At 42.4% G+C, this 23,976-nt stretch overlaps 2 protein-coding genes across 5 annotated transcripts; one reads left to right on the plus strand and one right to left on the minus strand.

Annotated features, from left to right (window-relative positions):
* The first annotated feature begins 461 nt into the window (after positions 1–461).
* Positions 462–7,802, plus strand: prr33 (proline rich 33). Its single transcript, XM_027015167.3, has 3 exons — positions 462–657; positions 1,051–1,100; positions 3,410–7,802. Exon 3 carries the CDS (start codon positions 3,425–3,427, stop codon positions 6,632–6,634), a length of 3,210 nt encoding a protein of 1,069 aa, XP_026870968.2. The 5' UTR covers positions 462–657; positions 1,051–1,100; positions 3,410–3,424; the 3' UTR covers positions 6,635–7,802.
* lsp1a (lymphocyte specific protein 1 a) lies at positions 2,058–23,688 on the minus strand. 4 transcript variants are annotated; one of them, XM_027015169.3, is made up of 14 exons: positions 23,302–23,686; positions 17,324–17,470; positions 14,832–15,222; positions 14,607–14,749; positions 13,737–13,989; positions 13,422–13,562; positions 12,539–12,580; positions 11,977–12,020; positions 10,599–10,680; positions 10,055–10,195; positions 9,273–9,371; positions 8,651–8,743; positions 8,388–8,496; positions 2,058–3,051 (listed from the first exon to the last, which is right to left on the minus strand). In XM_027015169.3, exons 1-14 carry the CDS (start codon positions 23,358–23,360, stop codon positions 3,026–3,028), a joined length of 1,770 nt encoding a protein of 589 aa, XP_026870970.3. In that variant the 5' UTR covers positions 23,361–23,686; the 3' UTR covers positions 2,058–3,025. The 4 variants fall into 4 exon arrangements, with proteins under 4 accessions (XP_026870970.3, XP_026870969.3, XP_081567948.1 ...); XM_027015168.3 differs by having other exon boundaries at positions 13,737–13,992; positions 23,302–23,685; XM_081711822.1 differs by lacking the exon at positions 12,539–12,580 and having other exon boundaries at positions 13,737–13,992; positions 23,302–23,687.
* Positions 23,689–23,976: the final 288 nt, after the last annotated feature.

Consider the following 23,976-nt stretch of genomic DNA (forward strand, 5'->3'; position numbering starts at 1 on the left):
AAAAATCAACTAGTGATTATTACATTAATTTAGAAATTTAGCCACCTCAGAAAGAAAGGTCTCTGTTTAATTCAATTATTCATTAGCTATAATATATTTCAATCATTTTAATCAGGTGAATCATAGAAACAAAAATATAATTCCAACTTACTGGAAATAGGTTCATTGAAAGAATAGAGTTAATAACACGACTGCACAAATTAATCTTTTGAGCTTTTTAGTGTACAAAGAAAAGATGTTGGTGAAGTCAGTAAAGCTGTTCCATGATATTACAGTCTTTTCACAGCCTGTCTGCGGAATCACATTAAATGTTGTCATGGTAGCAGACTAGGAATGCAGCGACCAGCTCTGACCTGCAGGGGACAGTGTTCTTATCGTGGTCTGGGTTTGTGATCTGGGATCTGGTGAGCTGAGGTGGGTGGGGCCATGGAGGCTACGTAAAGTGCTCAGGGCACCTTCTGCTGCCTCGTTGCGCCATCATCACTTGGTGCACGTTCTAAGTAAAGGCCTCTGGTTTTATTTTTGGACTGCTATGGAGTCCACACCTTCCATTTGGAGGAAGGGAGTATAGTGGATCTTAACATGAGTTGCTTGTTCTGACACTCCAGGCTTGGCGAAGCAGGCAGCAGTCGGTTGCCCCCCAAGCAGCAGAAACAGGTAAAATGAACCCAACTCCCTTTCAGTTTCTTTTTTTTTTTTGCTGTCTAGATGAGTGCCTGTGAGTGTGTTGAAGACCCTGCTGTGAAGTGATCCTGTACTCTTGGAACTGGTGTTGTGAGTGTTGTGGCCAGCACCTCTAGTTACTGTATTCAACTATATTGCACCAGGCTGCTTTGACATGTCTTTGGAAGGTAGTGATATTTTTGGAGGTTCCAGCTTTAATCCACAATGCATAAAAATAGAACTCAGGATTATTGGATATATGTGAAGCAGAGATGAGCTGTCATTACTGGCATTCTTATAAGTGACTAATAGTTCCTGCTATAAATGTAGTGTTTGGAAATTATGCGCATTGTGTTTGTCTTTGATTAAGTTTGTTTATATTTGAAGGGGACTCTGTCTGAAGTAAGCCATCTGTCATCTGTTAAAATAATCTCCCGGTAAGTTGATTTTGTGTGCGCGTCCGTGTGTGTGTGTGTGTGTGTGTGTGTGTGTGTGTGTGTGTGTGTGTGTGTGTGTGTGTGTGTGTTTGTGTACGCGTGCCTTTCTATTTTTGAACAGTATCTTTTGTGTATTAAGTAGATAAGGCCTGTTTTGCTGGGGTGTGTGTGATGTAAATGGTTTTGCATATAGGTGTATGCAAACATGCCATTATGGTGCAGGGCCTAATTCTACTGCCTGGCTATACTTAAGGTTGCCTCTTTCGAGCATGTGTTGGAGATACTTCAAAAATTCCTAACTGCCCAGAGCCTTAAATGGATGACCCCTTCTCATGTGTCATATATCAGGCAACAGGTTCATTTTCTGGAGGAAAACCCAGAAGCTTCCATTCTTCCACAGTTAAACAATTTCCAGTTTTCCATTAAGAAAAGAATAAAGTATAGCCTATTTACATACACTTAATTACTAAATAAGTCAGGTTTGTTTTACAATATCAATTATCTCCAAACCACATAACTGATGTAGAGTGGATTTGTGTGAACAGTTCTGAAAATTATTAATTGCAATACATTTATTCTTAATATAATGTGAAAAGTCTCAGGTTCAAACTAACCTGTGTGGTGATCTGTATCTGCTCCACACTACCACTAGGGTGAAAGTGGGGCCCCAAGCTGCCTGACTAGGAGCAGGTGACTAAAGTCTCGCTTTTGCTTTCAGCCTAAAATTAGGCCGAGTTATTCGGCAGTAGAATGGCCAGGATGCTGGCACCTCGGGGCAGAGAGAGAGCCGCGAGCCATGAACTGTGCCGGACTCGTTTCGTTTAACCCAACTACTATTACACAAGACAGCTGCTGCTCATAATCACCATCAATGCCACGAGGTTGACTTGAGGTTGAAATGAATTCCAAACCTAGCTCCGAGACCTCAATATGCATTGGCAAGAAAAACTCGGCAAGGAAATAACAATAAGGGGTTTAATAATTAAAAATATTTTCCAGTTTATTTAACAAAAAACAAAGAATACAATATAAAAGGGTTTTGATCTTAAATCTCTAGCACACACACACACACTTGTGTCTGTCAGTGTGTGTGTGTGTGTGTGTGTGTGTGTGTGCGCACAGGTACATGTGTATAAAAATGTTGCTCTGTTCTCTACCTTATGTAAACTGCTAGCTCAAATTTTGAACATCTGAAACAACCAGACTGTTAACAGACATATTTTCAGTGTAAAATATAAGATCACATGAACCATTAAATACACTGTTAGCAAATGCTAGTGAAAAGTCAGCTTGCAGGAAATCACAAGATTCTGCTTTTGTACACACTTTTTTATTTTTAAAAAACACAGTCATATATAATTCTTACTCCAAAAAGTTTACTTTTGCTCCTGAAATGGAATAAGAATGCTTTTGGAAATATGCTGGCTATGCACTCCAAACCTTGGTTCCTTTGGTGTTTGTTGCAACTACAAAATATTACAATGATCTTTTCATTTTTAGCCTCATATTTACATCACTGTAACAATGGCCTTGCAACAATACTTTCAGCTTTGATTAACATTACATATGGTGCATAATGAAGACAAGATTAAACAAATAATACAAGACAAACCAATCAATCATCAAAGACTCTTTAGAATATGATGTAGTGGTCTGAAAAAAAAAGTCCAAGGACAAGCAAGAACAAGTAAGAAAACGTGAAGTAAACAGCATGTGGTAAATGACATACAAATACAATTACATAAGTGATGAATAGTATAAAATTATGAAGGTTTTGGCCCCTCCTTAACCAACATGTTGCTTTTCATCTGTTGATAGACATTGTTTGCATGTGGCATTTATGCATGCAATTGTGATATGTGGAATAAAGAAAACATTCTTGCAAGTTATCCAAATAACCAGACCACAGTAGCATGCAACAGACCCTACAGGTCGCTCTGGCACAGATCCCCTAAAAAAGAACAAAAAGTAAGTATTAAGGGAATTTAGTTGACAGAGAAACAAAAGGTTTCTAATGAAGCATTTCACTCTAGTAAAATCACATGTATGTTTTTTCTGGATTATTATTTATATGTGTGTGGACAGCCACACACATATACAAACAGACACACATACACAAGATACAGTCTCTGAGAAACATCTGAGAAAAGGAGATTTATAATATCCATATAATATAAAAGTTTAAGGAAGAATATTATAAGTTATTCTAATATATACATTGGTCATTTCAGACTTGGATGGTGCATTACGAAACATCTTTAAGTAGCATTGTGTTTATATGATGACTGTTCTATATGTCTTGGTTTTAGGGGGCCAACATTTTCATGGCTGTAAATATAGAGAGTGTTGCCCAAGTAGGCCTGCTGTCCCATCACTACCCACCACCTCTGTTTCCTAAACCTGGAAAGGAAAATGTTCGGCTCCGGAAAATCCTTAAGAGAACTGCCAAGAAAAAAGCTGCCTCCCAAGCCTCCCAGACAGCTGTCTCCTTCCGTTCAAGCCTCTCCCCAGTAAACGAAGCCAGTCCTGACCTGGAGCACAGTGACCACTCAACTCCACCCAAAACACCAGAGTCACTCGTTTACGGAAGTATACTGCACCCACGTTTCAACGTCAGGCCGCTGTATCACCATTCACCATCCCCTTACCCTCACCAGCGAGGCATGACCTATGGCCAGCCATCAAGGGTCTCCCCACAGCCCTGTGTTACCCCAGGCTCCACTGCACCACACCACATGGCGGTATTATTCCCATACCCAACTTCCCCTCGTCCTGCGGGCGGATCACCAGTTCCTTCCTATGCAGCAACATCTGTTACAGTTACATCTGTAATCACCACAACTCAGATAATCAGACCCACTGCCACGAAATCAGGGGCAGGGCAGGCTTCTGTGGTAGTTAAGCACACAAATAATGTGCTAGCTACAAAAATGGATGCCAATTCAAGTCTTACACCCATTGTACTTTCCTCTAAAAGAGCAAGCCCTCAGCCAACTATTTTTGATAGCATCAAACCCTCAAAACCCATTTTTGATGTTCCGCAAATTACAAATTACACTTGTAGTACTGCAAACATATATTTTGCATCATCTCCGACAATGCCAAGGAGTAGAACACCTCTTTCTGAGCTGATGCGAGGACCGACACCAACATTTGAGGTCAGGAGGATTGTGACACCAACATCAGAACTAAAGAGAGATAAAACACCAACCAGAGAAATCATAAAGAGCACAACACCTACATTTGAAGTCAAAAGAGGTGTGACTCCTACCTCTGAGATCAAAAGGGGTGTGACTCCTACTTCTGAACTGAAAAGGGGTGCTACACCTACCTCTGAAATCAAAGGGGAGGAAACCTACACACCCGAAATAAAAAAGGGCACAACACCAATCTCAGAAGCAACAAGAGGGACATTGCCAGGTTTTGAACTGAAGAGCGCTACTACTGAAACATCTGAGATAAAAAGGGATTTCTTAGTTTTGACTGAGACAAAGAGAGGCAGAACGCCGACGAGAGGGAGGACATCAACGTCGGAGGCTTCAACATCAAAAACTCTCTCAGGACGACCAAAAACACCTTCATATCACGTGTCACCTGTTAGGATACCCATCATAGAAATTTCAAGAGCCAACCCACTTTTATTTGCTGTCTCCCCTGTGCATATGGAGGGCAGAAGATCCAAAACACCAACCTCAGGTTTAGTTGGATCAAATGATGAAATTCCAAAAGAAACTGAGAAACTGAAGGAAAATAATCTTCCAGAAGCCATACAAAATGGTGAGGTTCACATCAAATCATCTGAAATTTCAGAAGCTACAATGCCTGAATACAGAGAACCTGAGTTACTTACACCACACACCCCTGTATGTGAAAGTCCTAAGCCAATAACTCCTACATCTGGGTATCAAAGACCCAAAACACCAAACCATGACGTTACTAAACCTGAAGTATCTTTGCCAGGGTATCAAAGACCAAAAGTACCTCCATTTGCTGGTCAAAGACCTAGAACACCAACATCAAAATCCAAATGGTCATATTATGGACTAACACCTGCTGAGTATGTTGCTCATGGTGGAATACAAGCTCACACTCCTGCTTTTGGCATATCTAGATCCACATCAGCAGTGTCTGTGGAATCTAAGCCTCTAGACCAAGAAGCACAAGGTGCTACACAAAATACTCAGAGTGAAGCAACAGAAAAGCCTACTTCCACAGAGGTAGATGGGCATGAGAAAAAGCCAACAGCAAGGCCAAGAGCCCCGGCTGGTGAAATAACTGCTTCTATCGAAAATGGAATGCCCGTAGTTGTACCTACTTTTGAGGTCTCAAAGTTGACAACACCAATTGCTGAGCCAAAGCTAAAACTTGCACAAGAGGCATCTAGGGAGCCTACATCAGATGTAAAGGAAAAAAAGAAAAAGGTTGCTGGAGTTCCCGAAGTTAAAATTCCAACCATTGTTGTCTCTAAAGCTGACACTCCACCATCAAAATCGCCAAAGACAGAGATCACAATTCCTGAGACAAAACGAACCAGTCAAACTCCTACATACAGCCCTCTTAAAACAAAGACACCACCTCCTGACTCCGTGATAGAAACTACTAAATCAGAAACATCTGTGAAAGCACCTGACCAAAAGGCAGAACGACCTACACTCTCAAAAGAAACTACAATTAGTACAAAAATAAACAAGGTGTCAAATAAGCCATCAGAGCCTCAGATGTCTTTACTGGAGAGGATTAAACAGCAAAAGTCTTCATCGGTCTCTCCAGCAAAGGCTTCTGAAATAGCTGCCACTGCAAAGACAGAGGACAAACCTCTGGTTAAGCCACAGGATGACCAGGTGGACAAAGAGAAAACTGGAAAGGAAGATTCAGCAGGGGCAAAAGTGAGCAACCTACAGGAGACCGAGTCCGCAGTGGAAAAGCAAGACGCCTCCCTCCCAGCTGCCAAACCTCTCCTGAAGGTCATTCCGAAGCCGAAAGGCATGAAGTCAAAACTCAGTGGCTGGTCTCGCCTCAAGAAACACATGGTGGTGGAGGTAGAGGAGCCCAAGTTTCCTGAGGCTGAGCCAGAGATGATGAAAGATGCCCCTAATGGCACCCCTCATGAAAAAAGCATCGAGAAAAGCCCAAGCAAAGAAACCAATGAGATTAGTGATTTTTTTCAAAGCGAGGAGAGTAAAGACACCCCCAGGGCTGCAAAAATGTGGGATGCTATCCTCTTCCAAATGTTCTCTACCAAAGAGAGTATCATGCAACAGCTCGAAGCCAACAAAACTGAGGAGGAAAAGACAGAAGACGCTAAACTGAATAAACCAAAAGAAATTCCAACTTTTGCCCATCGCCTTCCTGTTCTACTTTACAGCCCTCGATTTGATGCCAGAAGACTGAAAGAGGCAGCTTCACGACCAGTGACGAAGATCGCAGCAGTATTTGAGATGGGTCTCATAGGCCGCAAGAGTAAAGACGAGGAGCCAAAAGACTTTAACAGAACAGCTAAAGGTTTCACTGTTAAAACATCCAGTGGAGATTAGATATAGCAATAATTAAATGGCCAAGGATGTTGTATTTTTTCAATAATAGTGTACAGTTTTATTTATTGCAATTCAGTTATATCAAAATTAAAAATAAAATGCAAAATAATAAAAATATGTTCTTTGCATGAAAGACACTGAATTATTAGTGCAATATTGTTTGACTTCACTGCCAGTCTCTCTGACATTCAAGGCATGGACATTTAACTTAGTTATCCCTCAGTGATTAAAGAAAGCACTGATTACAGATTGAAAGCTTCTTTTATTAATCATATTATCTTCTTTTATTAATCATACTGTACTTTGCCAAGTGTCAGAAAAATATTTGCTTGCATAGCACTTTTAATAAGGAATGTAATGCTTATGCCTGCTGTAATTTACTCTAGAAAACTGAAGGTCTTGGAATAGAGGAACAAGCAAAATATAATTGCACTATCTAGTTTAATACTCCGCTTAATACTTAATATTCAACATGGTGCTTATGAAAAGAAGGTCATATTATCAAACATGGCCTTTTTCTTTCTTTCTCCTGTTATTATCATTTCTGCTTTTGAAGATGATGCCAGAAAAGGGTAGTAAAGCACAAAGCGCTGAATGTGCGTTGAGCGAAGGAACAGGTTCTGCAGAGAAGTAAGTGGGTGGATAGTTGGACGGAGTGCCTGTGAAATAGGCAAGACTTGGAATTCCGAGGAAAAATGTGGAGGAAAGAGATAGAAAGGCATAGAAAGTTCTAACAGCTTCTGAATCTGAGAATACTGGCAATGTGTTGCATGAGTTGTCCTGCTGACCAGAGCCTGTCACCATAGAGCTTCAGGCTGGTGGTGTTAAGAAGCAGTATGCACTGACTGCACTTACATGTGGCAAAAACCCCACACGGTTGTGTCTGATTGGATGAATAGTTTGGGAGAATAAATAATGCAGTGGGGGACTGACTGTCAAGTGTTATTCATAGTAAATTATTCAATTAAGGTGCAGGCTACAGTTAAAGTCAAACAGTAATTATTTATGCCATACTTTTTATGCATGACGTTTTCTTGCATGTGTGTCTTCAAAAGTCAGACAAGCCTCATGTTTTCCCTGTGGACAGTATGCTTTGGATCTTATGGTGCACTGTACTAGATTCAATTTTGTTTTATATATATTTTTTAATAAAAAGATTTGACTTGGAGTTGGGTCATTTTTCAACATAAGTATAGTGTAGTATAACATTTATTTCGTATATCAGAATATTTTAAAAGTTGTTCAAGATCGTTTGTAGAAAATCTACAAATTTGTGGAAAATATAATAATTATTTTTAGATTTTTAAATTATTTTTTTGCAGAGATTTCGAGAAGAAAATGCGTATTGGGGACAATCAGATAAATCCATCCTCATAGCTTAGGGCAGATATTTAGCTGTTCAGCTCTAACTGGATGTCAGGAAGCCCAGAGATGCCCAGCCTGCCAGGCCGGAATGTCTTTATTTAAGGACGTTGCCAGGGGTTGGAATCCTTTCAGCACACCATAGAATTCAATCCTGCCATAGCTTAGGTATTTTAGCAGAGCTTTGTCTAAAATTGCTCAAGCCAATATAATACTATGTCATAACAAGCAGGCCTTCCATAAGCACTGCTCAGTGACCTATAGGGCAAGCTGACCTTATGTCAGGATCAAGACTGACAAAGTCATTTGCATTGTTACAGTACAGTGATATTTCCCAACAGCTGTTAAAGACCTTTGGGTTAGGGATAACTGACATCATAGACAGTCCTACCTGATTTTCCATTTGAATAGTCACTGTAATGGTCATCGTCAATGGAAATCTTCTCATATTTGCCATGGCCAGTCACAACAAACTTGTACCGTTTGCTGGAAGATGTACCCTAAAAAATAAAATAAATTGTTAGGCAGGTGACATTCATGGACCACAAAACAAGGACCAAAACGAAGCAGGTGGGAGAGAGAGAAACAAAGGACTCTTCTATTCTTCCGTTGATGCTGTTACTACTGGCTGCAGTAATTCACATAAATAATCACCTTCCCTGCTGGGCTGGTACAGCCGGCGGCAGATGCCTCTCCGATGATCTCCCACATGTTCTTCTTTTGAAGAACGTCTCCTGCCTTAACATCCTGAGAATGAGTAAGAAGAACAGCCTCCCTAAGTTATCGGCTACGGGAGCCAAAGCTCCAGTTAATGATCAGTTCCACACCAGGGGGCGGTGTAAACACCGACACCTGCTTTGACAAGCCTTGATAAACAGGTCTACCTATAATACATGGACTGCTTGACTCATATGACATTCGTAAATACTTTAGTACATTTAGATATTTGCAAAAAAAAAAAAAAAAAAAAAAAAAAGATGGAAGTAAGAGAAAGATTAAAGTTTCATCTATTTTACCTTGGGAGGAAAAGATAGGGAGGCAGATGAAAGAAGTATAGAATAGAAACTGGAAGTACACAGAAAAGACAAAAAAGCTTTGTTTTTTCTTGCAGAGGCAAGTCAATGCCACAGATTGTCACAGATGTGTTTTAAATGGTCTCTGTGATAAACACAATCTTCAATGTACATGTTGCTCACAAGCAAATGATACACTACTGAGAAATGGCACAGACGATGGGCACTGGAGTAAACTGGACCAGAAGACGATTCACACTCACGGAGGGTTTGGCAGGCATGTTTCTGTTGGCACCTTCTGGACTCCCTTTCACCCACTGAGTGATCAGGTCAGCCACGCCCACCTTTAGACCATCAGTTTCCTAAACACACACACACACACACACACACACACACACACACACACACACACACACACACACACATATATATACTCTGAGGGATTACTGCAGGAGAACAACTACAAAACAAAGTATCAAATCTCAGACTGTATGTTTCCTTGTGCCCCAGAACTGAATGTGTTTAGTCTTCAGCATCAAGTACTGTCAACTATAACTGGAAATGTAGTTTTTCTATTCCAATTATGATACATATGGCCTATTTATGCAACATTTTTGGCTGTTTTTTTTAACAAAAAATATTCAAAAATTCTTTTGTAGTGCCTTTGCTTGTTCTTGTCATTTTTGCATGGTCACACAAATGTTAAGAAACAATTTTTAAGAAGCACACTTTTTTATCTCTAACTGTGACACGTTAAAAGATTGGGTAAGAGAATCGCAACTGTAAAAAACAAATGCATGTTCGAGTGTGATGCCATTATATGAGTTACATTAAAAATCCAGGCCAACGGTTCTTAGCCTCTCATTCCTACTGGACAAGAGGCACTGCTGCTGGAGGAAACTGTCACTATTCTCCAGAGTAATGACAGAAGTGTGATTCTATCCTCCCTATAACTCTTCCTCTTCCTCTTCTGCTTTTTACTTTATCACTGTTTACACTCCGTATTTAGTAGCATCCCGAATGTGTGGTGCGGATGCTCTCAGACCTTTGTTGGGGTGCATCTGGCTGCGTTCAGCGTCCACGCCTCTCCTGCCTCAAACAGGTTCTTTTTGGCGGACACAAGTTCAGGGACGCTGGGCACGTCCGCCGTCCCTGACTTCGTAGCCTTTGGTTCTTTTGAGGAGCTCTGTAGAATACAACGCAAAACCAATAAAATGATATGGACGGTTCTTTAGGAGGTATTATGGCTGGAGGTCTACCTTTTGAATTAAGCCGCACCACCACCCTGACAGAAATTCATGGAATATCTTTGGGTTGTTTGTCTTCAAGTGGCATGCTATGGCAGATGCTGAAGACAAAGCCTCTCACCTGGCAGACAAATGCAGACTAAACATTTGTGAAGGATTTAGGTAGGTCTTAAAAAGTGCAAGGTGCTGATTTGAGAGGATCTACGGGGGTGTGATGACCGAGCTCTTGTGCAGCCACCACTAAATCAATCCCTACTAATCTAAGATTAGATCTCTTCAGGACTTTGTCAATACTTGGCAACCCACAGTCAGTGCGCGAACCATTAGAGAATGAGGACTCACCTCCACAGCATGAGTGTACTGCTCCAGTTTGTCATCAATCTTTGAAAGGAGTACAGGTGGCTGAGTCTTCTTGAAACTGTTGCTGTTTCCAAAACAAAAGCATACATGTGAAGACACACAGACAAGGCCAGATATAAAGTGCCAGACCTGGCCTGTTTTAGCTGTCGTTTCCTCATCAAAATGTCCACGTAGATGAGCTAAGCCAAGTGATTTCTGTTGACTGAAGTGTGAATTAGGTCACTCCTTGACAACAAAATATCTAGTGTGTGTGTGTGTGTGTGTGTGTGTGTGTGTGTGTGTGTGTGTGTGTGTGTGCCTGCATGTGTGTGTGTGTGTGTGTGTGTGCGTGCGCGCGTGTGTGCGTTCACATATGCATCCATGTGTTTCAAGATCTTGAACCATGATCTATTTATGTTGTGCAAGACTACATTGAGTTTGAACAATCCCGACACTTGGCAACAAAAAAAGTGAACATTTAAGTCTGGTTGGAAACTCTGACCTTATTTATAGGCAAGTCACTTCATATGTGTAAGATATTAAATCAGTGAGTATAGGGGAGGCATGTGTTAGTGATTAGTGATATGGGGGTGATTAACTAGCTTCTTTGCCGATGACGCAATACTTTCCTATGACAAATGCAGCCTATAAACCTTAACTCAGAGCTGTTTTAAAGAGAAGCCGAGACAGTTATAGTAAGTGATGTCATTGCTCCAGCTGATAGATTGTGTTCTGTAAAAAGTGTTTATTATTACAGGCACCTTTTGCTGGTATAGTAATTCCACCTATCACAGTCTGACAAACAGATAACACCGCTCACATCAGCCGCACGTACCGACCTGTTGCTCATTTTGATGTCATCAGTGAAACACTTCACAGGCCAGTAGCTTATCATCACTTAGAGCCTACCACCCCTCCGAGGCTTCTTTTGGGTGACATTTTCAAAGCAGAAGTGAACGTTTTCACCCAAGCGCTTAATCACCCTGTGCCGCAAACCTTTACGTGTTTGAGAGCTGTGCATGCACGGGCCGAAACGTCACTGCATCAGACTGCGTGGAGCCTGGTCTGGGGGAACCGCAATAGTTCACACACCACCAGGGAAAAGGCCCGTGCACTCCACATCTGGACCACGTTAGCTGGCTCATAAGTCACGACTGACAAAGGTGAAAAGTAACAGCATATTGAGGTGACCTGAGGCACCTCTGTCCATGTTGACTTTAAGACACCAACCATTTAGCTGGAGTTCCTTTAGTTTAGGCCTAAACAGTGGTGCTATTTATAGTCACGTTCAGACTGACTTTAGGTACCAGGAGCCATCATCAGCATGCCAACATGCAGGCAGGCTGACGGGCAGGTGACTGACAAGATTAAATAAACTCACCTTTTCTTTAAGGAGCGATTCAAGGACTCTGTTCGCTCTGTGATCTAAAAAAAAAAAAAAGAGTAAACCATGAAACATGAAATGAAAATACTTAAAATGCAGCATTCTGAGGACAGTCATTACCCAGAGCTGAGGTTGGGACTGTTCCATTGCCATATCAAATTCTACGGTTGTGGTTTCTTGTAATAGGAAGTAATTGAAATCACACAGAAGACACTCGGTAGCTGTCCTACATGTGAAGCTCCCTACCTTGGCTTGCATAAAGAAGGTATTAGCTCTCTTTAATCTATTCATGAACTTTTCCAGTGCTAATCCCACATAATGGCATCTTCTCAATGACTAAAAGAACATGTCAGCTGTGAGCAAGTGAGAAGTTTGGCTCATAAGTGTATGAATAATGTGGACAAGTGGAAAAACGATCCGGACCCCAGACAGTTGTGTCCCTTCCTCTGTGCATCAAAGCAGGCAAGTACGGCGCATGCTGAGTGGCTCTGATTTCAACCCCACAAAAGGACCCCTTGTGTGGCCGTCGAGCAGGCTGGCTTTTTGGTCCCCGACTCACCGAGCATGTATTTTCAGCTGTCAGTCTCTCCTCATGCTCTGTCTGAAATTACACATGCAAGCAGAAGGTAGCTCAGGACTACAGATACAGCCTTGGAAACACCGGCAAACCAAGAGAGGTGCCAAACGAGCACAGCGCCAGCATGCATATTCCTCATACAGCTGAGGAGAATCTGGATTTAAAACCGAATAAGGCAGTTCAGTTTGAAAAATCCTTTAGAGAGAACGCAGTTATCAGGGTACATTTGAAATTGTTGCGTCGGTGATATCCATATGATGCAGTAGGACACTGATAATTAAACCCACAACCAAACACATCAAGTCTGATGTTAAATAAGATTAGCTGTTAGCAGGTAAAGGAATGTTTTGTTTGCTGGTAAAACAAACAAACAAAAAAAAAATCACATACTTTGAAGTGAACTATGACTTAATCTGGTGACATCATTAAAGGGAGAACAGAAAAAAAAAAGCACACTGAAAACAGAGTAAATAACTGTGGACATCAATTCAAATGTGCATAAAAGAGTTTCTCATGCCATAGTTACCACAGTTACTTGTCCTTCATGTTGTGTACATACATGCATGTGTATCCACTAATATGTGAAAAACGGAGCAAACACTCAGGGAAAAATATTTTTAAAAAGCACACATCACTCCTCTGGAGCACACACATGCAACTTACAAGTTTACATCGAACATATCATCTGGAAAAACAACCCAGATAAATAATTGTTTTGAAACATGATTAAATGACAAACGTTTCCAGCTTACAATTAAATCAGAACAGCAAATGTAATTTCAATAATGACATTCCTAATACCAGTTACTGATAATGTTATGGAGGACTTCTGCAGTTGAATAGAATAAAAGGCAGCATTGTTTACCTTGAAAGTGGAGCTTTTTGGACTGAGAGGGTTAAAAGTTTCGTCCCCGTCCGGACTGGACGTGGACAGGGTCTTCAGTCTCCTTTCAGCAGCTTCCATCCTTCTCCTCTCGATGTCTTCTTTCATCTGCCTCCGTTCCTCCTGTCGTTCATCAAACACAGGTTATTATCAGCCACCACACAGTAAACTCTACGAGGGTTTGATTGATCTGACAGGGAGCAGCGCGTTAGGCGTCAGGAACGTAAATAGCGGAGGGGCTGTGTTCACGTGGACGCGGCGTGTGCATTCTTTGTGTTTGTTTTTCTGGTGCTGCACCTCCTCCTTAGCCATCCTGTGCTGCTCCTCCTCCTCCCTCTTGCGTTCCTCTTCCTCACGGAACCTCCGCCGCTCCTCCCTTCTCCTCTTGAGCTCCTCCAGCTCCACCTCTGCCTCCACCTGCCGCTGACGGAGCTGCTCCAGCTCCTGGCTCTCCCTCTCCTGGTGAATACGACGGATCTTTTCCAGGCGCTGTTCTGTCTCCAGACCAGCCTCCGCCTGCTCCCTTGGCTCTGGGGCCTGACCCACAATCCTGCTGGAAGGAAGAGCGAGGAAGAGGAGATGCAGAGGAAGAGGAGTTTGCTGGTAAGAATTCATGCCTGACTGAGACACACTTTCTATATATATTATAACTACTTAATGGACAGGAATGGCTTCCATCTTTAAAGCTTCTCAAGGGGTTCTTGATAGGTTTGTGTGGTTCCTCATCATTTAGGCATGAATTTGATGGCTTAAGATTATCTGGTGCCTTTTCTGGTCCGTTGAACCAGAGCAACATAGCAATGATGGCAGTAAACAGTTAAACAGTTTAAACAGTTCTGCTGTTTGACATAACAGATAGCTTAACAGCATTAAAGTGTGGTGCAAAAGAGAGGTTCGAATCCATGCCACGTATTCTCATCTTGTGCTGAATTAGACATGTTGCAGTTATGACATAAATGGTCCAACTTCCTTGCGTTTCAAAAGCCTTTTAATAATGGATAAAACGCCCGTGCGAAAATTCTAACACCGGAAAGGGGTTCCCCCCCAAAGTCAAGTGAAAGCGTCCCATGAAATCAGAAAATGGACTGGAGTTTCTTTTATGTACTGTGCAGACAGAGTAGAATGTCATTCCAGATAATAACACATTTTCAGTAGCTTACAATTTACCTTGTTGTCACTCTGGTTTTGAACAGCTGTGATGTCACTTCCTCACCAGCGGGTCCCTTGTTGTAGGCACCAGGCACTCTGTCTTGCTGCAGGACAACTTTAGATGTATATGAGACCCTAATGTCCTTCCTCTTTTCCTTCACCTGCAAATGATAGGCATTTCACTGTTAGATGCACAAATCTAAAACTCTATGCTTTAGGAAACTAAAAATGTTCAGCTTTTACCTTGTCGTCAGTATTTGGTGCAGGTTCCTCTTCGCGTGTCTTGTTGACCCTCGTCACCTCTGCCTTCCATTCCTCTGCCTCTCTGTCCCTAAGGCCGCTTGTCCTCTTCCCAAACTCCATCCTTTTCTCACTGCTCTTCCTCCCCTGCCAGTGGTCCTCCACGTCCTCGACTGTGTGCGATTCCTTATGTTGCCAATTTGGTGCGGTGGAGGTGATCTTCTCCCCTCTTCTGTCTGCTCCATTCACGGCCCTTTCCGCCTGCACGTCCGCCTCTCTGGGACTGTCCTGACACGCGCGTACGCCCTTGTCTGGGGCTCGGTGGGTCCAGTCACTGAAGCCTTCATCTTCGTCCAGCAGGCCAGTGTTGCCGGGTTTCAGGTCTCTCTTGTAGCTGCACACGCATGAACCAAAGCCTTGCTTCACTTATGCGCATTGGTTTCAGATGTGTTGCACAATGTGAATTTTTCTGATTTTGGCCAATTGTTAGATGGAGTGAAAGAAAAGAGGTGAGAGTATTATTTTGCAGGTGTTAGACAGAAATCTCAAATTTCACAGAGCATACTCGTGCTCTGTCATCCAGAGCCAGCAATGCGCAAATTATGTCAACAACATTCATGGTGCCACAGACCGCTGTGCCTTGACCAAAATGTACGTGGCATGACCACATCTTGCAATTATTAGACTGTGATGAGAAGATTGAGAATGAGAGGCAGAGTGACAATGAGAATGAGGGGCCAAAGACATTGTAGAATCACATCAAAAGGTAACGCACTGGAGAGCCAATAAAAATTGGTAATGGAAAGCAGAAGCAGTTCTCCGTGGGTTGTGGGTGGACTGGAGGTGTGTGTGTGTGTGTGTGTGTGTGTGTGTGTGTGTGTGTGTGAGTGTGAGTGTGTGTGTGTGTGTGTGTGTGTGTGTGTGTGAGTGTGTGTGTGTGAGTGTGTGTGTATGTGTGTGTGTATGTGTGTGTGTGTGTGTGTGTGTGTGTGTGTGTGTGTGTGTGTGTGTGTGTGTGTGTGTGTGTACTGTTTTACAGCCAGAACGAGAGGACGGTCAGGACTGCTGTCCAATACAATCATTTCAGGAGAAATGTGGGCAAGTTAACATCCAGTGAAACATGACAAGAACCCTTCAGAGAAAACAGCATGTGGAGGCCATACACCTGCGGCTATACAAACACACGGGGATGAAACTACGTGCTAAAGTCCTGCACTTCATCTATTTACACCAGCGTTCAGCGTAAAACGTGATCCGAAGAAGCAGATGTTTGAGGCGTGTTTGAGGTTTTGGGGAGGTTTTTTTTGGTAGTGTTGTTCTTGTTCTTTTGCCACAGGCAACCAGATCCTGATACTACACTGACAGTGAAGAAGGCAACACCTGATATGATAGAAACAGCAGAGACCACCATCAGAGCAGCTCCAAATACAGCTCATGTTGTACAGCACAGAGATCCCACACTGGCAAACGAAGACCACGCTCATGATTCCTGCAATGATCAAAGCCTACAAGCCTTCAGAGCTACGGACTGAAAAGAGTCACATGCATGAGAAATCTTAGGTTCAAAGTGAAAGCATCTGACGATGATTGGCATGTGGCGACCCAGTGTTCCAGCCAAGCACCATCAAAGGTTAAATAGATTTGATACACAGCCTTGTAAATGCTAATAAGCTATTCGAAAGAGGAATGAATAGACATATACTATTTAAGTCAAGAAGGCTTTAAGTCCTTTTTTGTGCTTCACTTCTGGTGCTTCTCACAGAAGCACACCCCAGAATGAGGTCAGGCCTCAACAAGACGTCATTATTGAAAAGGGGGATATCGACACATGGTATTTTTAACGGGGAAAACCACATCCTCTGACCAAATTATTAAAACAGTCCTGAAATGAAAATGTACTTCATCATCCCAGGAGTTTCTGCTTGAACGGAATGCAGAGCACGTTCTAGGGCAGAGTTAATCTTATTTCCATCCAAAAATAATAAAAACAAAGTAATGCAATGCCAGGACATGAGACATAATTTGGCTAATCTGAATGTTGATTAATTACTAATGAAATAAAATATGCCAATATACAAGATTAAAGTTGCTTAAATCTTTGCCCTGGATGCAGAGGTAGGATGACCCACCAAGCGATTCTTGTGAGCTCAGAAATGACTAAAATGCTCGTAACATACTTATGCTTAAAAACATAATTACAGAGTGCTTTTAAACAACTTGTCCTCCACTCTAAACAGTTGACTCACTGGTCTGTGAAAGATCCATCTCTCTCCACAAGAGGTGTGGACCAGACAGTCTATGATTACGCTTCTCTGTCATAGAGCAGGGGAAGCTGTTTTTAAGGCCTAATTCTTTACTGCTTAGGTAATAATACAGCTGTGCCTTCACAGATAATAGAAGGAGAGTGGGAGTGAGAGGGAGTATAGCTTGCCACAAACACAACAAATCCAACTCTCCACGTTCACGTATCACAGCAAGGCCGTCGGGAACCTTACAGGCACTCCTCACTCGGTCCTGCGCCGTCCTGAGGGGACCCGGCAGATCTGGTGAAGCTGTGTTCCTTCCGGAGTACCTCTCGGGCTCGTCGCCTGCGTTCTCTCTCGATCTCCTCCGCGTCTTCGACGCTGCGCTGAGCTGTCACTCTGCAGGGGAGGCCAAAGAACAGACACTCAGTGTTGCACTTGATGACAACCTTTCTGTTCTCATGCGGCCAGAAGGAGAGACAACTCTCAAACCCACAGAAGTGCTTCTCCCTGTGATTCACTTGTCCACGGCGTCTCTACAGCAATCTGTAAACAACTGTTCGTTAAGCCCGCAGGACAAGACAGAGAGCCAAGAGAACATCTGTCTCAAGGTCCAACAGCCACGACAGAGATGATATCCCATACATATGCATGCTAGAGACAGTGATGCATCTCTGTATTTATTTAAGTAGTAAACACACACACATACACACACACAGTCACACATATCCACACTCAGCACCTCATGCCTGGGCATGTGCAAGCATGTGTGTGTACATTCATTGTGGTTGTATTGGAGAGAAGTATGTTTACACTAATCCAAAAAGCCTTGTGTATCTCACCATAATGTGTTGATTCTTTGAGCAGCTCTCCACATTTTGAGGCAGAAGCGACATTTGCTACATTTAAAAGTCGCCAGTCACTTGCCAAACACTCCCTAACCGAGGGCTGTCCCGATCAGCTTCGCATCATTACTGAGAGGCTTGCCGATCGATTCCATCTGGGGGCCTGAGTGTCATATTACAGTAAACATTAATCTGGCTTCTGGATCAATAAAGGGCACACCCAGGTCACTAATGGTCCCTAACACACACCAGACCTGCGCTTGCCACTACAGTTTGCTTCAGTGGCTTTATGGTTTGCCCTAAGAACAAAAATTTTGTCATAATCACAGGTGGGGAAATTTACTAGTTTGCAGTTAAGGGATATGCAACCCTGCCCACTATCGTTCTTTCTTTTACACTCCCTCGAATATGAGCCTTGTCCTCGGGCATTCTGACAGGAAGGGAACGTAACAGGGGAAGTGAGGGCCATGGGTGAAAGGTCATGGGCCAGCTGGAGCAGTGCGTCAGCACTCCCAGCTCCTCCAACTGTTTCCTACTTCCAACTGCTGATCCTTTCTCTTCCACTCTTCGTTGGTATATATATATAAATAATTTTTTGCAGTCACATTCATAAGTTGCAACTGAGAAAAGGCTGTCCAGATTTAGGTCAGTGCCTCAGCACTTCGTTCCAAGCCTGAAAGAGCACCCTGCCATTTAAAGGAAATCAGATTTAAAGCTTGACTTACTTAGCAAAGGCTTGGAGTGAGATCAACTGTTTCGACTAACGAGTTTGTGGACTCATTACTTAATTCCACCGTACTGATCTAAGAGGTTTATTTCATTCCTGGCACTCACCAAATCTGACGTCAATGACAGGGATGAGGTCATCCATTTGGCTGTGATCTGTCTAACAGCCACGGTCTCACAAATCGTTCTTTTCTTTCATTCATGCCTGAACACAGTCTCTCTCAATTTCAATAAACCGAAGCCATCTTTTGTCCTCACGGGCATTAACAGTACAGATCACACACTCTGCCTTTACCGTCACAAAACAGACTACTAACTTACTTTTTGTCACATAGTTTTAATACCTGGTGGCGTAGACAAAGAATCTGTCTTGTGTTCTACATGTATCACCTTTCCCAACACTGGTGACTATGCTTCTGGAAGGGGGAGTTGAGCATTCACTGTAGGATTTTTGGATTATTATGGATTTTTGGATTATTGTGGATTATGGATTTTAGATGTTATGCTTTGCTAATTCAGTGCCGAGCAAGCACGAGTACATAATGGGAGATAGTTAGTCTGTAGCTGCAAAGCCAGACTGGTCAGTCTTACGTGAGTCAGCCAGATAAAGTGGACTGCTGAAAGCATACTGTGTGAAAATTGTCATCACAAAACAAAGATTTTGTACCTTTATGTGTGCAATACCATTACAAACTGTCCTGCATGACAGCTAGAACTAGAATAATGGGCAAATGATTCATTGCTTATGTGGTCTGAGTGCTAAAAGTGTGGAATGATGTTTTTAGTGTAGTTAGTGTCCTACACTAATTAATGTTCAATACAGTCACAAAGCCACAGAGTACCACAAAGCTATACTGTAGTAGCAGTAAATGTGCCTGAATGTACTTCACACTACTGTGCCAGTCAGAGCAGCAATGCTCAAGTCCAGAAAGGTACCATGTCCAAAAATACGAAAGATCTGTCTGCTAAACAGGAGAGAAGAGGTACAGAACCTTTCTAAAACTCACATTGCAGTACCATAACCACCGGCATTTAAGAACTGTGTAGGCCACTTTTCTTTGATTTATGGTTTAACAGAATGTGAAAGACAAACCCAGTGAAAGTATAGTACAGTAACATTTCTGAAGGTCGTAAATTCAGATTTCATATTTGTCCATCGGGAATAAAAAAGTCAATTACTATTCTCCTTCAGCACACCTGAATTGCCATATGTTGCTTAGTAGTAGGGCTTGACTTCCATAAATAAATAAAACAAGGGGTGATCAGAAAGAAAATCTGAATCAAACCCAAGATTAAATCACATAATTAATAACTTGGTGAAAAATTTCTATTCAAGCAGCATTGAGATGTGACAACATCAGTAGGCCTACTTCAGAAACAAGTAACAAAAAGCAATATTTTAACCAAATTTAAAAAGTTCTCCCGTCTTCTAGAAGCCCAGGTGGATTGCCTTGCTGCTGTAGGTTTTTTTCCTCTTTCTTCCAGGGTACACACCGTGCATTGAAAATGTCTTAATGCGCTCTTTTGTCTTTGGCCTTTGATTTTGGGACAAAACAGAAAGAAAAAGAGAGAATATCCCCTTTCTGAAAGCTGACCACAGTATTCTTACTTTTTCTCTGTTCGTACGTGCAGAGCCGTCTGAGGTTTTGAGCACGAAGCATTTACGCAGTGATGTCATTGCAGTGAGTCACATTCGCAGAGTAAAACTCAATGTCTCCCCGCTGAGTGTGTACAGAGGAGACTCAACAAAGTCATACAAGTCACTCAGTGTATCCACAGAAGCTTGCGGAGTTCAGAACACTGTTTTAAGCATACAGAACCTCCCTCTGCAATAAGTCAGGATAATTATTGCATCTACAAGATTGTAATTCAACCAGTGGAAAAAAAGAGTTATGACAAACTATGCCTCTGCACACAGATAAATGGCCACTCGCCAAAGACAGTTGTATCTGTCTTTATTTACTCATTATCCACTAACAATGAATGACTCCAACTGCTTTGATGTTAATGCAGATAGCTAAGGTCATAGAAGTAAATAGTGAGGGCTCTGTTGTCTGGACATCAGAAGACACCAGTCACCATATTATGTCTCAGTGTGCAGATCAGAACAGGGAACAAACTGCGCAGCCTATTTCTCTTGTGTGCAGTCCTGAACCTCCGCGGTGGGCTGGGAGTAGGGTTCCCACCAGCGCCTTGTACCGAGCCAATTTAGCATTTCAGTATTTGCATATTTAGAACACTCTGCTGTGTTCTTTTTAGTTACATTTCAGGATATGAAAACATGAACCGGAGTGCAGAGATTTGGGAAAGATGGTTCAAATCATGCATAGGTAAATAAAGCCCTGGCTAGAAGAGTTCCAAAGCATTGACCTTTCCCAGCTCCTGGTGCTCTGCAACGTTCAGAAAAACACTATGCCATGGGGATGGCAGAGAGTTTATTGGCCTTTTCACTCAGATGGCTAAGTCCACCCACCCACCCCCACATTCCTGCTGGTCTTATCAGAGTATCGTAAACAGAAGAGAGGGCAGCGCAAGACCCAGGGATCAGGCAGGTCATGGCTCTATGCACAAAGAGAGATTTTATTTCACTAGCCTCCGAGCAGTAGGAGATGCTCCAGACAGAGGTTTCGGTCTGTGCATTAATACGGAAGTTTGTCTGCCCGTTAAAAAATTGAAGTGCAAAACTGGTCTCAGACCAGTTTCTGTGGACATATTAGATGTTCATTGATTACAACAGCTCTCACCTGCATGCTTCATATCTGAGATCATGCTATGATCTAAGCTAAGGCAGACAGAGGGGCCTGATACAGGCTGATTCAGTCCAGACCACTGTGATATATCATATGCCCCCTCAGGCAAATGCCCTAGCTGCTCATGATTTGATGGTCCTTCAGTTTACAGACATGTTTTATCTGTCTTTCAACCCCAGTTTCACTCTGTTTGTTCCTTATCTGCTTTATTTTACGATTCACTTCCTAGGTTCCACAGCTGTGGTGGTAATAAACATGACAGAGTCCACAAATTTTAAAACTGTTCAGAAGAGCTTTACTAATGGTTGCAACTGCTTTCCTTTAAGTGAGAGGAATTCCCTCCTATGAGTGTCCCAGAGGCCAAAACAATCCATCTCTCTTACAGTCAGTAGTACCAGCTGATAAGCTTGCATGACCAGACGTTCCTGCATGTTATCAAACTAGTATCCTCATCTCACTTATATCTAGTGCCTTCCATTTGCAAAGCATGAGACTGACATTCTGTAAGATACATAGGAGATGATACAGTTAAGCATTTAGCGAATGTGCCGGATAATGGCCTCTTGTGCCAATGTCACAGACAACCGGCTTCGCACTGTTCAGTTGTGAATTGCCGCCTTTCCTGTTTTCCTGTTTACATTCTTAGGAGGGGAAAGTGAAGGGTTCTCAAAAGGCTTGTTGTTCGCAAGCACATACAGATCACCATTAGTGACATTTCCAGTGCATGTCTGTGCAACTTCTACAGAAGTAAAACAAGGTCATCTGAGTGCAAAGCCACCTTGTCAACTGTGAGAAAGAACGGTTTCTGAAGCTCTGAATTGCCCTGAACGATGGATCTGTCCTGTACAACGTAACTTGTGTGTAGATGTCCAAGTGCATTCGACAAAGCACATCGGATCCACCTGAAGTCCTGTCTCTGCGGATGCTATTACAAGGTTTCCTGTTATTAGTTATATTAATATAGTAGTCATACAGTCAAGTTATGATTCACCTAAATCCATGTTGTTTACAGTACATCCTTTGACTTGTGCCATTCTCTTCTAGGAAAGAGAACTTATTGCATGTGACTAAAACAGTGTGGAGTCCTAACATCCTGTAGTTGATTTCCTCCTGTAGTTTACCACACCTGATCCATTCAATTATTGTGTTTACAAGTCTGATTAGCTGAGATGAATACATAAGATTTATAACATTTAGTTTGCTATTTAATGAAGAATCTAAAAATGTGTGGGTCTGGTTGTACTCCTGTTCAAATAAATTAATTTTAGAGTCAGCTTAAAGCAAACCCTGGAGTCAATTTTGCTAAGTGTCTGCACCCCAGAGGTGGAGCATGGGGTAAGCTCTCTCAACTTTTAATCAAGAAGCCTTTGCACCCCCCCAAAAAAAACCAAAAAAAACAAAAACAAACAAACAAAAAAAACATTGCAGCATCTCCTGATGAATCAATATTCTCTCTCAACAACCACAGATGGACAGACCTGAAGACCTGATACTCACAAATGAGCATCCAGCAAAGAGCAACGTCTCTTGAGACGAATGCAAAAGTCAAGAACAAGGGTATTTTGTAAGACAAGGCAAACAAACTATTGTGGAAGGTATAACTGATTCTTTTGATGAGTGTCAGTTAACCATTTCTTACCACAAAAGATACTATGGTATCCCCATAAAACAAGTACTATATGAAATATGAGTAGGTTTGAAATAATTAGTTGCTATAGGCATATTGCAACAAACAGCTCATGATCCCCAGGTCAAGACAATGCTTTAATTATTAACCTTTACCCTGCCTCCAGAACAGAGACTAATGAAGAGAGAGAATAACATAAGAGTTTTAGAGACACAGCTATCTGCTGACATGAACCCTCACTGTACGCTTAAACTACATGGACTCAAAGACTCAAAGACTCACCTTAGGAGATTCTGCAAGCCTTGCTTGCTGGAGTTTCGTCTCAGGATTGCACTTGACATGTCTCTTGATTCCCACTGCTCCCCTCTGTATGACAGTGCCGTCACTTCGCTGGACTCGCACGGCTGAAACAGTAGCTCTTTGTGTTTGGCAGTGTTTCTGGTTCCTTTGTGTCTTTCGCAGGTTTGCCTCTTTTCCTACGAGCAGCGAGGTGCTTCTGTTCAGGTCCTCTTCTCCACACCGCCTGGTGAAAATATTGAGCACGACCTGCACGGCTCTCACTCTTCTCGCGCAGACAGGATTTAGGCACGGCCCCTTCTCCTTTCCTCTCTCTCTCCCTGCATGTGGTTCTCATTGAGGGAGCTCAGACCGTAGTTCAACATCTTTTTCCCCTCCCTTTCTCAGCTCTGTGAGGTCATGTGGCTGGCCCTGGGGGGAAATGTAAGATGATACCCTCCACCCTGTGCCACTCCTCCACCCTGAGCCCCCTCGGAGGAACTCAATCTCACTTCGTCTTTCTCTCCCTCTCGTGTTACAGAGGCAGGGGACCAACAGGCACTACTGAAAACACTCCAAAGCAAAATGTAGAGCATGAACTATGGCTTTTGTTTTGCTTTTAACAAGAAACGTGTCACTGTTCAACAAATTCTAAGTTAACTACAAGAATGATATGTCATT

The sequence above is a fragment of the Electrophorus electricus genome, chromosome 4 (assembly GCF_041902795.1).
Source record: "Electrophorus electricus isolate QZ-2024a chromosome 4, ASM4190279v1, whole genome shotgun sequence".
NCBI lineage: Eukaryota > Metazoa > Chordata > Actinopteri > Gymnotiformes > Gymnotidae > Electrophorus > Electrophorus electricus.

Excerpts from the sequence above, each read along its gene's own strand:
- prr33 (XM_027015167.3), top strand. The coding sequence starts at position 3,425 with ATGGCTGTAAATATAGAGAGTGTTGCCCAAGTAGGCCTGCTGTCCCAT.
- lsp1a (XM_027015168.3), bottom strand. The coding sequence starts at position 23,360 with ATGTCAAGTGCAATCCTGAGACGAAACTCCAGCAAGCAAGGCTTGCAG. Across the intron at positions 13,993-14,606 it reads AAAACCAGAGTGACAACAAG|CAGGATTGTGGGTCAGGCCC; the intron begins GTAAATTGTAAG and ends TCTTCCTTCCAG. Across the intron at positions 8,744-9,272 it reads ACATGCCTGCCAAACCCTCC|GATGTTAAGGCAGGAGACGT; the intron begins GTGAGTGTGAAT and ends ACTCATTCTCAG.